Source organism: Hyla sarda, chromosome 8 (assembly GCF_029499605.1).
Source record: "Hyla sarda isolate aHylSar1 chromosome 8, aHylSar1.hap1, whole genome shotgun sequence".
In the NCBI taxonomy this organism is placed as follows: domain Eukaryota; kingdom Metazoa; phylum Chordata; class Amphibia; order Anura; family Hylidae; genus Hyla; species Hyla sarda.
Genome location: NC_079196.1, coordinates 127,902,759 through 127,917,344, shown reverse-complemented (window position 1 = coordinate 127,917,344; position 14,586 = coordinate 127,902,759). Strand labels below are relative to the sequence as shown.

Sequence of the window (14,586 nt, the reverse complement as noted above, 5' to 3'; positions counted from 1 at the left end):
AATTCGTAGTGTCTTTGAGGAACCTGCCCGAGCCTCTTCTGCTGAAACTGCCCTGCTGAACCTGGTCCAGGGTAATTCTTCCGTTGGCGAGTACGCCATACAATTCCGTACTCTTGCTTCTGAACTATCCTGGAATAATGAGGCCCTCTGCGCGACCTTTAAAAAAGGCCTATCCAGCAACATTAAAGATGTTCTGGCCGCACGAGAAACTCCTGCTAACCTGCATGAACTCATTCATCTAGCCACGCGCATTGACATGCGTTTTTCTGAGAGACATCAAGAGCTCCGCCAGGAAAAAGACTTAGATCTCTGGACACCTCTCCCACAGTCTCCACTGCAATCTGCGCCTAGGCCTCCCGCCGAGGAAGCCATGCAAGTGGATCGGTCTCGCCTGACCCTGGAAGAGAGGAATCGCCGTAAGGAAGAGAATCTTTGTCTGTACTGTGCCAGTACCGAACATTTTTTGGTGCATTGCCCTATCCGTCCTCCACGTCTGGGAAACGCACGCTCGCACCCAGCTCTCGTGGGTGTGGCGTCTCTTGATGCTAAGTCGGCTTCTCCACGTCTCACGGTGCCTGTACGGATTTCTACTTCAGCCAGCTCTTCCCTCTCAGCCGTGGCCTGCCTGGACTCTGGTGCTTCTGGGAATTTTATTCGGGAGTCCTTGGTGAATAAATTCCGCATTCCGATGACCCGTCTTGTCAAGCCACTCCACATTTCCGCGGTCAACGGAGCCAGGTTGGATTGCACCGTGCGTTACCGCACGGAGCCCCTCCTAATGTTCATCGGACCTCATCACGAAAAAATTGAATTTTTGGTCCTTCCCAATTGCACTTCCGAAATTCTCCTTGGACTACCCTGGCTTCTACACCATTCCCCAACCCTGGACTGGTCCACTGGGGAGATCAAGAGTTGGGGTCCCTCTTGTTCCAAGGACTGCCTTAAACCGGTTCCCAATACTCCCTGCCGTGACCCTGTGGTTCCTCCTGTATCCGGTCCCCCTAAGGTCGTTAGGGACTCTGCCTGCCACAGAAAATGCCTCTCCCCCCCTCCCAGTCCCTTCAGGCAAGCCTCTGTGTCCCCTCATGGCTCCCGTCCTTGTGTCTCCCTGCCCCGTGCCAAGCTTCACCCTCTGCCCTCCCTCCCCATTCCTACTCCTGCTGTACTGCCTGCCATTGAGGAAACCATCCATTCCTTCCCGGTGTCCTCATCCCAGGGGAGGCAGTCACCGGACAAAAAAAAGGGGAGACCTAAGGGGGGGGGGGGTACTGTTACGCCTAGCGCTCCGGGTCCCCGCTCCTCCCCGGAGCGCTCACGGCGTCTTTCTCCCTGCAGCTCCCCGGTCAGTCCCGCTGACCGGGAGCGCTGCACTGTCATGGCCGTTGGGGATGCGATTCGCACAGCGGGACGCGCCCGCTCGCGAATCGCATCCCAGGTCACTTACCCGTTCCCGTCCCCTGCTGTCATGTGCTGGCGCGCGCGGCTCCGCTCTCTAGGGCGCGCGCGCGCCAGCTCCCTGAGACTTAAAGGGCCAGTGCACCAATGATTGGTGCCTGGCCCAATTAGTTTAATTGGCTTCCACCTGGTCCCTGACTATATCTGACCTCCTCCCATGCACTCCCTTGCCGGATCTTGTTGCCCTTGTGCCTAGTGAAAGCGTTTTGTGTGTCTAAAGCCTGTGTACCAGAACTTCTGCTATCCACCCTGACTACGAACCTTGCCGCCTGCCCCCGACCTTCTGCTACGTCCGACCTTGCTTCTGTCTACTCCCTTGTACCTCGCCTATCATCAGCAGTCAGAGAGGTGACCCGTTGCTAGTGGATACGACCTGGTCACTACCGCCGCAGCAAGACCATCCCGCTTTGCGGCGGGCTCTGGTGAAAACCAGTAGTGACTTAGAACCGGTCCACTAGCGCGGTCCTCGCCAATCCCTCTCTGGCACAGAGGATCCACTACCTGCCAGCCGGCATCGTGACAATGACGTAGCGCTTCCGAAGGACGTAGGGAGATGAGGTCAGTATACGTTATATATTCCCATTGGTGATCCAGGAGGGTATGACCTGGGATATGACTGTGGATCCTTGAGAGGGATTGGAGCAATCTTAGGATGCATGGGATAGGTGACGGGAAGCTGTCGCCGAGTGATGATGTTTGGGGCACTGTCTATAAATAGCCCCTGCCGCAATTTTGTAGTGTTGTTGCCACAAGTTTGCCTCTTGAAAACGCCGTGGAGACGGCGAAACATGTAGAGGCGGCAATCTAGTGTTTTTAGTTGATGTTAGAGTAGGCGCACAGGGCTACTGCAGAACCCTTTACAGTGGAGCAATGATGCTCAGATCTCACATGCACTAACCTACCTGACATCCCATTTTTAACATTTATCTCACTGGGTTTACATTATTTTATTCTAATTGGATATACAATAAAAGTTATGTTTTAGGGGGTACTATTTAGAGGTGTATTGCACCCCAGGCTACGGCCTTGGGGTTAGGTAATTAGTTGTGTTTCTTGGCCTCTATAGTCCCCTTTTGGTCTAATTGGATTTTTTTTAAATGTATGTTCCCACATAACTTTCGTACGGCTGGATATATTTCAATACCTGGTACACATATTACGGGTCAGGATAGGAGGTCGTAATAGGAGAAGGGGATATGAGGATAGGATAGGAGGACAGGTTAGGAGGACGGGATAGGAGGTCGAGATATGAGGACGGGATAGGAGGTCGGGATATGAGGTTGAGATAGGAGGACGGGATAAGAGGAAGGGATAGGAGGTCGAGATAGGAGGACAGGATAGGAGGACAGGATAGGAGGACAGGATATGAGGAAGGGATAGGAGGTCGAGATAGGAGGTTGAGATAGGAGGACGGGATAGGAGGACGGAATATGAGGACTGGATAGGAGAACAGGAGAGAAGGAAGGGATAGGAGGTCGGGATAGGAGGTCGGGATAGGAGGTCGGGATAGGAGGTCGGGATAGGAGGACGGGATAGGAGGATGGGATATGAGGACAGGATAGGAGGACAGGATAGGAGGAAGGGATAGGAGGAAGGGATAGGAGGTCGGGATAGGAGGACGGGATAGGAGGTCGGGATAGGAGGTCAGAATAGGAGGACGGGGTAGGAGGACGGGATAGGAGGTCGGGATAATAGGACGGGATAGGAGGTCGGGATAGGAGGTCGGGATAGGAGGTCGGGATATGGCAACAATATGTGAGGATGGGATATGAAGTCAAAAGCTTCCTCCTTTGTTTATTTTCCTCCCCAACAAGGATTAGGAAGGAAGTCTATATATATAAAACTCAATGTGTGTATGTTCCAGCATCACGTCTAAACGGCTAAAGATATTAACATGAAACTTGGCAGACATGTTACTTATATGTCAGCAACAAACATAGGTGATTTAACCCTTACCCACCCCCATTTGAAAAGGGCGGGGTTTATGTTTAAAGTCCCATACAAGTCTATTGGAAATATATGTTACTGCATAACTTCCAAACAGCTGGAGATATTTCGATAAAACTTGGTCACATGTTACTTATATGTCCACTTAAAATATAGGATAGTTAGTTTAACCCTTAACTACCCCCATTTGTGAGGGTCGGGGTTTTTGTTTAAAGTCCCATGCAAATCAATGGGAAATGTATGTTCCCACATAACTTCAGTATGGCTGGAGATATTTCAATACCTGGTACACATATTACGGGTCGGGATAGGAGGTCAGGATAGGAGGTCGGGATATGAGGAAGGGATATGAGGACCGGGATAGGAGGACGGGATATTTGCTCACATTTATATTACTTAACTTAATTGTACCATTTCTACATTAAGCCAGTTCAGTACAATACATGATGTGTTACAGGTCAGTGCTGGTAACACATCATGTAATGTACTGAACTGGCTTAATGTAAAGATGGTACAAGGTAAGTTAAGTAATATAAATGTAAGCAAATCTCCAGAGCCAGATGGATTGCACCCAAGAGTTCTTAGAGAACTAAGTTCAGTAATATCTGTACCCCTGTTCATGACATTTAGAGATTCACTGGTGTCTGGTATTGTGCCAAGGGACTGGCGCAAGGCGAATGTGGTGCCAATCTTCAAAAAGGGCTCTAGGTCTTCTCCAGGAAACTATAGACCGGTAAGTTTAACGTGCATTGTGGGTAAATTGTTTGAAGGACTTATAAGGGATTACATACAGGAATACATAGGGGATAATTGTGTTAGAAGGGATGGCCAGCATGGGTTTACTAAGGATAGAAGTTGTCAAACCAATCTAATTTGCTTTTATGAAGATGTGAGTAGAAGCCTTGACAGAGGAATGGCTGTGGATATAGTGTTTCTGGATTTTGCTAAAGCGTTTGATACTGTCCCTCATAGACGTCTGACAGGTAAGTTAAGGTCATTGGGTTTGGAAACTTTAGTTTGTAACTGGATTGAACACTGGCTCATGGATCGTACCCAGAGAGTGGTGGTCAATGATTCGTACTCTGATTGGTCCCCGGTTATTAGTGGTGTACCCCAAGGTTCAGTACTGGGCCCGCTGTTGTTTAATTTATTTATAAATTATATAGAGGATGGCATTAACAGCTCTGTTTCTATCTTTGCAGATGACACCAAGCTTTGTAGCACGGTACAGTCTATAGAGGATGTGTATAGGTTACAAGATGACTTGGATAGACTAAGTGCCTGGGTATCCACTTGACAAATGAGGTTCAATGTGGATAAATGTAAAGTTATGCATCTGGGTACTAATAACATGCATGCATCGTATGTCTTAGGGGGGATTAAACTGGCAGAGTCACTGGTAGAGAAGGATCTGGGTGTACTTGTAGATCACAGACTACAGAATAGCATGCAATGTCAGACTGCTGCTTCCAAGGCAGGCAGGATATTGTCATGTATAAAAAGAGGCATGGACTCGAGGGACAGGGACATAATACTCCCCCTTTATAAAGCATTGGTACGGCCTCACCTGGAATATGCTGTTCAGTTTTGGGCACCTGTCCATAAAAGGGACACTGCGGAGTTGGAAAGGGTGCAGAGATGCGCGACTAAACTAATATGGGGCATGGAACATCTTAGTTATGAGGAGCGATTAAAGGAGTTACAATTGTTTAGTCTTGAGAAGAGACGTTTAAGACGTTTAATATAAGTATATTAATGGCCCATACAAAAATATGGAGAAAAACTGTTCCAGGTTAAACCCTCCCAAAGGACGAGGGGGCACTCCCTCCGTCTGGAGAAGAAAAGGTTTAGTCTCAAGGGGCGACACGCCTTCTTTACCATAAGAACTGTGAACTTATGGAACAGTCTACCTCAGGAACTGGTTACAGTAGGAAAATTTAACAGCTTTAAAACAGGGTTAGATACATTCCTGGAACAAAATAACATTAATGATTATGAAGAAATATAAAATCCCTGTACGCTTAATATGCTGCCTATTTTGATGACTTTGTTGTTCTGCTTTTGGTCCCTCTGAGTCTCCCCTGGCCCCTGGACCCTTGAGTGTCCCCTAGTTGTTTTTTGCATGACCATGTATACTGTTTTTATTATGTTCTCAATAAAACCTCTTTTGAATTGAAAAAAGAAATATAAAATCCCATCCCTTCCCCAATATCGCGCCACACCCCTACCCTTCAATTCCCTGGTTGAACTTGATGGACGTATGTCTTTTTTCAACCATACTAACTATGTAACTATGTAACTATGATAGGAGGACCGGGATAGGAGGACCGGGATAGGAGAACAGTATAGGAGGTCGGGATAGGAGGTCGAGATAGGAGGTAGGGATAGGAGGACGGGATATGAGGATGGAATAGGAGGTCAGGGTTGGAGGTCGGGATATGAGGACGGGATATGAGGATGGGATATGAGGTTGAGATATGATGACGGGATAGGAGGTCGGGATATGAGGACGGGATATGGGGTTGAGATATGACAACAATATATAAGAACAGGATATGAAGTCAAAAGCTTCCTCCTTTGTTAATTTTCCTCCCCAACAAGGATTAGGAAGGTAAAAAACGGACAACGACGGGTATTCAGCTAGTATATACATAAAACTCAATATGTGTATGTGTGTATGTTCCAGCATCACGTCCAAAAGGCTAAAGATATTAACATGAAACTTGGTACACATGTTACTTAAATGTCAACAACAAACATAGGATAGATAATTTAACCCTTACTCACCCCTATTTGGAGGGGTCAGGGTTTTTGTTTAAAGTCCCATACAAATCTATGGGAAATATATATTACTGCATAACTTTCAAACGGCTGGAGATATTTTGATAATACTTGGTCACATGTTACTTATATGTCAATTAAAAATATATGATAATCATATTTACCCTTACCTACACCCTTATGTAAAAGATGTGTTTTTGTTTCAAGTCCCATGCAAGTATATGGGACTTCCGTTACCTTACTCCACAAGCTCTGCTCTGCATCTCCTGGTGAATGTGTCAGTCTGGCTTGCAAGCCACAACCCATCTCACAAAAACATGCCCACTGTTTAAGCCCCACCCCTTTTATTATCTACCCTTTTTGTGCATCGGTCTGGCTTGCAAATCATGCCTAGTCACACAAAGCCGTGTCCCCTTCTATTTTCAGCTTACAATATCTTCATCACAAATCAGTCCTACCTGAGGACAAGATATGAGGATGGGACATAAGGACGGGATATGAGGTCGGGATATGAGGATGGGATATGACTTTGGGATATGAGAATGGGATATGAGGTCGGGATAGGAGGTCAAGATAGGAGGTCGGGATAGCAGGACAGGATAGGCGGATTGGATATGAGGTTGGGATTGAAGACAGGATATGAGGTTGAAATATCAGGACGGGATATGGGGACGGGATATGAGGTTGGGATATGAAGACGGGATATGAGGTCGAGATAGGAGGACGGGATATGAGGTTGAGATATGAGGACGGGATATGAGGTCAGGATATGGGGACGGTATATGGGGCGGAGATATGGGGTCGGGCTATGAGGACGGGATATGAGGTCATGATATGAGGTCTATATGAGGACGGGATATGAGGACGGGATACGAGGTTGGGATTTGAGGACGGGATAGGAGGTAGGGATTTGAGGATGGGATATGAGGACGGGATATGGGGTCAGGATCTGGGGTATGGGGTCTAGATATGAGGACAGGATAGGAGGTCGGGATAGGAGATCGGGATAGGAGATCGGGATAGGAGGTTGAGATATGAGGATGGAATATAGGGAAAGGCTATGAGGACGGGATATGAGATTGAAATATGCGGACGGGATATTGGCTTGGGAAATTACAGCAATATATGAGGATGGGATATGAAGTCAAAAGCTTCCTCCTTATTGTTGATTTTCCTCCCCAACAAGGATTAGGAAGGAAAAACCGGAGAAAAAATATTTATAAAGGTGCCGTAAAACTTAGCATTTAATTGTATAGCTAGATAAAATTCACCACAATATTAGTGCAATGTAATAATACTATCACCAAATAATAATAATAGATAATTAATGTATGTATCCTATTTATGATGATCGCCTGGTATGTTTAAGCGAACCATTCACAATACATATCTGATTGCTTTAAGTATGCGTAAAGATAACCCCAAGTATACCCAATATTTGGGTATACTTGGGGTTATCTTTACGCATACTTAAAGCAATCAGATATATATTGTGAATGGTTCGCTTAAACATACCAGGCGATCATCATAAATAGGATACATACATTAATTATCTATTATTATTATTTGGTGATAGTATTATTACATTGCACTAATATTGTGGTGAATTTTATCTAGCTATACAATTAAATGCTAAGTTTTACGGCACCTTTATAAATATTTTTTCTTTAGTTTTTGATCCGCAAGGTGTGGTCGCTAAGGCAGACGTGAGGCCCTACTACTTACGTACTATAAAAGAAGGAAAAACCGGGCAACGTCGGGTACTCAGCTAGTAGTAAAATAAATGAGGGTATGCAGTATGGTAAAGTCAGGAGTATGCCCTCCTGTGCTATGAGCACAGTGCTGGCTCCTGCCTGTCTGATTGACAGGCATGGAGCAGTGCTGAGCTCGTCTGTGTCCCGGCTGCAGTCTGAGATTTAGGACTCCAGCATGAGCCTGAAATCTATAAAAAAAAAAGGGCTTGCGGCCAGGAATGGTAGGGAGACCCCTAGTGGTATTTTTACAATAGAAATAAGCATATTTTGTTATAACATGCAATTGGAAAGTTATTCTGCATACAATAATCTATAATATATCAAAAGTATTTTGATGAAAGGTACCCTTCAAGTTTTACATTGTGAATAACCTCGATACTTACTTGTGCACACTAACACTTTTACATAAGAGACCGTTTTCTTCTCCCTACCTGCTTCAGCTACTATTCTGATCCTGCCACCCTCCTAATGCCACACATCTTATGCCAAGTTCTTCCTTTTTCTCCAACCTTCGTCACCGGGTACTGGCATTGCCACCCACCTCACCACTCTGTCACCGGTTCACTTTCAGGACTCCTGATGCTGCTGCCACCTCCAGGCTTTCTCATTCTGCCACCATATGTTCTCCTTATGCTGATGCCAGCTCCAAGCTGTTTCATTCTGCCACCATATGTTCTCCTCATTCTGCCGCCACCTCCACGCTGTGTCATTGAGCCACTACATGGTCTCCTCATGCTTTTGCCACCTTCGTGATGTGTCATTCAGCCACTACATGGTCTCCTTATGCTGCCGCCACCTCCAGGCTGTGTCATTCAGCCACTATATGTTCTCCTTATGCTGCCGCCACCTCCACGCTGTGTCATTCATCCACTATATGGTCTCCTCATGCTGCCGCAAACTCCAAGCTGTGTCATTCAGCCACTATATGCTGATGCCAACTCCAGGCTGTGTCATTCAGCCACTATATGTTCTCCTCATGCTGCCGCCACCTCCACGTTGTGTCATTCAGCCACTATATGGTCTCCTCATGCTGCCGCAAACTCCAGGCTGTGTCATTCAGCCACTATATGTTCTCCTCATGCTGCCGCCACCTCCATGCTGTGTCATTAAGCCACTACATGGTCTCCTCATGCTTCCACCACCTCCAGTCTGTGTCATTCAGCAACTATATGTTCTCCTCATGCTGCCACCACCTCCAGGCTGTGTCATTCAGCCACTATATCTTCTCCTCATGCTGCCACCACCTCCACGCTGTGTTATTCAGCCAATTTATGGTCTCCTCATGCTGACACAAACTCCGGTCTGTGTCATTCAGCCACTATATGCTGCTGCCACCTCCAGGCTGTGTCCTTCAGCTACTATGTGGTCTCCTCATGCTGCCGCCGCCTCCAGGCTGTGTCATTCAGCCACTATATGGTCTCCTCATGCTGCTGCAAACTCCAGGCTTTGTCATTCAGCCACTATATGCTGCCGCCAATTCCAGGCTGTGTCCATCAGCCACCATGTGGTCTCCTCATGCTGCCGCCAACTCCAGGCTGTGTCATTCAGCCACTATATGCTGCCGTCAACTCCACGCTGTGTTATTCAGCCAGTAAATGGTCTCATCATGCTGCTGGGACGTTACCTAAAAATTTTTATGGTAGCACTAGCTACCAAAAATCTTCAATTAAAATTTGAAAATGTATCTTTTAATCTTTGGAATTGTGAGGTCCTATGGTTTCCTCATGCTGCTGCCACCTCCAGGCTGTGTCATTGTGCCACCATATGTTCTCCTCATGCTGCCGCCACCTCCATGCTGTGTCATTCAGCCACTATATGGTCTCCTCATGCTGCAGACAACTTCAGGCTGTGTCCCTCAGCGACTATGTGGTCTCCTCGTGCTTCCGCCACCTCCATGCTGTGTCACTCAGCCACTATATTTCTCCTCATGCTGCCGTCACCTCCAGCCTGTGTCATTCAGCCACTATATGTTCTCCTCATGCTGCCACCACCTCCTCGCTGTGTCATCCCGCCACTATATGGTCTCCTCATGCTGCAGCCACATCCATGCTGTGTCATTCAGGCACTATATGGTCTCCTCATGCTGCTGCAAACTCCAGGCTGTGTCATTCAGCCACTATAATCTGCTGCCACCTCCAGGCTGTCATTCAGCCGCTATATGCTGCCACCAACTCCAGGCTGTGTCATTGAGCCACTATGTGGTCTCCTCATGCTGCCGCCAACTCCAGGCTGTGTCATTCAGCCACTATATGTTCTCCTCATGCTTCCACCACCTCCAGGCTGTGTCATTCAGCCACTATATCTTCTCCTCATGCTGCCACCACCTCCACGCTGTGTCATTCAACCAATTTATGGTCTCCTCATGCTGACACAAACTCCGGGCTGTGTCATTCAGCCACAATATGCTGCTGCCACCTCCAGGCTGTGTCCTTCAGCCACTATGTGGTCTCCTCATGCTGCCGCCACCTTCAGGCTGTGTCATTCAGCCACTATATGGTCTCCTCATGCTGCCGCAAACTCCAGGCTTTGTCAATCAGCCACTATATGCTGCCGCCAACTCCAGGCTGTGTCATTCAGCCACTATATGGTCTCCTCATGCTGCAGCCAACTCCAGGCTGTGTCCCTCAGCGACTATGTGGTCTCCTCGTGCTTCCGCCACCTCCGGGCTTCGTCATTCAGCCACTATATGTTCTCCTCATGCTGCCGCCACTTCCAGGCTGTGTCATTCAGGCACTATATGGTCTCCTCATGCTGCCGCAAACTCCAGGCTGTGTCATTCAGCCACTATAATCTGCTGCCACCTCCAGGCTGTCATTCAGCCACTATATGCTGCCGCCAACTCCAGGCTGTGTCATTCAGCCACTATGTGGTCTCCTCATGCTGCCGCATATTTCAGGCTGTGTCATTCAGCCACTATATGCTGCCGCCAACTCCATGCTGTGTCATTCAGGCACTATATGGTCTCCTCATGCCACCGCCACCTCTACGCTGTGTCGTTCAACCACTATATGGTTTAATCATGCTGCCGGGGCATTAGCTAAACATTTTTATGGTAGCACTAGCTTTTAATCTTTGGAATTGGGAGGCCATACGGTCTCCTCATGCTGCTGCCACCTCCAGGCTGTGTCATTGTGCCACCATATGGTCTCCTTATGCTGTTGGCACCTTAGATTAAACTTTAAAAATTTTCATGTATCTAAAATCTTCATTTCAATTTTACTAATTTACTAATCTGCATGTCATACTGAATAACAGTATTGTTTTACTAACACAGCACACTCCCTATGTGTGCTAGGATAAACCAAAGTGTTCTACACCCCTATTGAGGCTATATGGTCTCCTCATGCTTCCGCCACCTCCACGCTGTGTCATTCAGCCCCTATATGTTCTGCTTATGCTGCCGCCACCTCCACGCTGTGTCATTCAGCCACTATATGGTCTCCTCACACTGATGCCACCTCCAGGCTCTGTCATTGTGCCGCTCTGTGACAGTGATTCTAATAGCGATGCCTCCTATCTGCATGTCATATTGAATAACAATATTATTTCACTAACCCAGCACACACCTTATGCATGTTACAGCAAGGCAAAGCGTTCTACACCCCTATTGAGGCTCTCTGTAGGCCAGAAATAGCTGTTTTTAATAGCGATTTGCCACCAATAAATTCTGACCGAACCAAATTTTTTTGGGAAAATTTGGCGGATTGGCTGAATCGAATTTTTAAAAAATTCGCTCATCTTTAATAGCCACCATAAAAAAGATGATGAGAGCAAAACAACTTGGATTCCCAATCCACCTATGGGGTCACAGCCATGTGGCCATTGTGCCAAGTGCAAATACATGCCTAAAATAAAGAAATTCAAAAATCCAACAGATAATTCATGAACTGCAGCAGTCAAAATGTTATCTACATAGTAACATGCACATGTTATATGTAGGTAAAACTACACAAGTACTCCCAAATGATTTGGAAAGCACATTAGTACAATTAGGACAGGGGCATATATCCGATTGGCAAGACATGTCCGCCAAAAGCACGGAAGCAAAGCAGACATTTTGGAATTCTGCAGGGTTTGTCTATTAAAGATAGGCCCAAGAAAGGGGAACTTTGACAAATTACTGTTAAAGAAAGAGACGAGGTGGATTTACCGCCTTTACAGTAAATTCCAACATGGACTGAATGAAGATTTTACATTTGTGGTGTTCCTCAAGTAAAAATTATAATATCTATGAATACAAGTACAAGGAAAATGACCCTGATCAAAAAATGCTTCTGGATGCCATATCAAGAACCAATATAAGATTTTATTATTTTGTAGGATATCCTATAACAATATCATATTCCAGTCAGAATAGTTCCAGGATCCCCTCAGCATGACCCCCATGAAATCTACCTGCACTTACCTGTTGATTTGGTTCTGGTATCTTCTCCACACCCATATTGATATGGAATAAGGGGGATGACCCAGAGGAAGACCGAAATACCTACAAAGAAAGCAAAATTGAGAAGTGATAATCACACACTGGACAATAAATATTAGATAATAAATATTATATATGCACATTTGTAAATATAATTAACAAAAAGAGGAATTGGGGGTCTCACACTAATATTTTGAATGAAGTGTGTGCCGAAGTTTCTGCGTTACACGTAACCCCAAGTGTAAAAAGTGAATACAATAAAAGAAAAAGGTGTTGCAGACCTCATGGTATATACTTACTATATGTGGAATGGATCACTGGGTTTTTAATAAAAGTATATAGTGGTTAAATTGGGATATACGTGTAATGGAATAGACCAGTATTGAAAAACAAAATAGTATTAAAACAATGATGTAAGATAAAATAATATAATATAATAATGTAAAATAATAGCTTATAGCAGCCACCTCTGTATAACTTGGATTATATTTGGTCAAGTCCAGCCCAGAAATGGCTGGACTTGACCAAATATAATCCAAGTTATACAGAGGTGGCTGCTATAAACTATTATTTTACATTATTATATTATATTATTTTATCTTACATAATTGTTTTAATACTATTTTGTTTTTCAATATTGGTCTCTAGCAAGGGCCCTGCTGAGACCATTTATGTAACTAATTAATCAATAAACACTTTTTTGTTATGTATACAACTAGTCTGCACATTCTATTCCATAACACTTATATCCCAATTTAACCACTATATACTTTTATTAAAAACCCAGTGATCCATTCCACGTATAGTAAGTATATACCATGAGGTCTGCAACCCCTTTTTGTTTTAAATATAATTAACACTGCACATGCATATCACTTAAAATGTAAAATTAAAGGAAAACTGTCAGCTTTCTCCCCCCGCACTAACCAGCAGTGCTAGTTGGTAGTGCGGGGGACGCTGATCAGTTTGATCCTTACCGTTCCCGGATCTGCTGCGCCATTCGGCCGTAATCTTCTATTTTCGGGATATTCAAGTGAGGTGCTAACTGGCACTCTGACGTCAGTGCCGGGCCGCCGCGCCACCCAGCTCAGCAATATTCCTCTCTTCCCTCCACCTCTCCCTCTTCTCCCCACTCTGTAATGAAGAGAGGGGAGGAATATTGATGAGCTAGGCGGCACTTCGGCAGGCGACACTGACGTCAGAGTGCCAGTTAGCCCTGCCTGTGCCAGTCAGGACCTAATTTGCATATACCGAAAATAGAAGATTAAGGCCGAACGGCGTGGCGGATCCGGGCACGGTAAGGATCAAACTGATCAGCGTCCCCCGCACTACCAGCCAGTACCACTGGTTAGTGCAGAGGAAGAAAGCTGACAGTTTTCTTTTAAGGTAGGGACATCGTGATTAATAGGACAAGTATGAGAGACTAGTTCTACCAATACAATATTAATAGATGATACAGTACAAATTAGTAACCTTAAATGGTGACTAAGTGTTATATGAGAGACGGATGGAAACAGCAAGTATGTCACAATACTAACAATATTTTAGAATGGATGAGATCCCATTATAGCAAATGGAGACTAATGACAAGCAAGAAATAAAGTATAATGTTTGCAATATTCGATTATGGAGGCTACAATAGCATAAGTAGAATTTGGACATTCATAGTCTTGAATCATACTTGAGTCTGCTCAAGACAAACAGAGAAATATGGGCAAAGGAAAAAGATATCAGAAAAGGAGGTTTAGGGTACATCACAATGTACATAATGATGCCAGCAATAGGAGAGAATATTCCTAAAAATAGAAGAGAATGACCGATCTATAAGTAATTGAAAGTATTCCAACTGTGGACTAAGCCCAATGACATACGCTTTCATTATAAATGATTAAGAAGACACTAAGTCTAAAGACATGTGCACTTACCACCATTACCCGGGATGCGCACTAAGTCCAATGACTTGGCCGGCTAGATACACGGGTCCGTGCGCTTGCTAGAGACGGGAATATACACAGATACGTCATATAGGCAAACGCTCTCATTGGCATAGTACTTCATGGGAGATAGGGGATTTCTGATGTGGACATTTATGATTGGAACACTGCTGAGCAGGAAATGACATCAATAGGAAGCTATGTAAGATAGGAAACGGCGTCCTAAGCAGCAGAAGCCTCATAGCGCTTGACAAAGCTGATTTATCAGCAAAACATCGGGGAGGCTATCAGT

At 45.4% G+C, this 14,586-nt stretch overlaps 1 protein-coding gene across 1 annotated transcript in view; it reads right to left on the bottom strand.

The window, feature by feature from the left end:
- LOC130284964 (growth/differentiation factor 8-like) overlaps positions 1-14,317 on the bottom strand; it is a 203,567-nt gene extending 189,250 nt beyond the window's left edge. Inside the window, exons 1-2 of the mRNA XM_056535959.1 lie at positions 14,286-14,317; positions 12,343-12,423 (exon numbers count right to left, since the gene is read on the bottom strand). Of these exons, the coding sequence (XP_056391934.1) occupies positions 12,343-12,423; positions 14,286-14,291 (87 nt within the window). The 5' untranslated portion in view covers positions 14,292-14,317. The remainder of the gene's footprint in view (positions 1-12,342; positions 12,424-14,285) is intronic.
- Between the last annotated feature and the right edge of the window lie 269 nt (positions 14,318-14,586).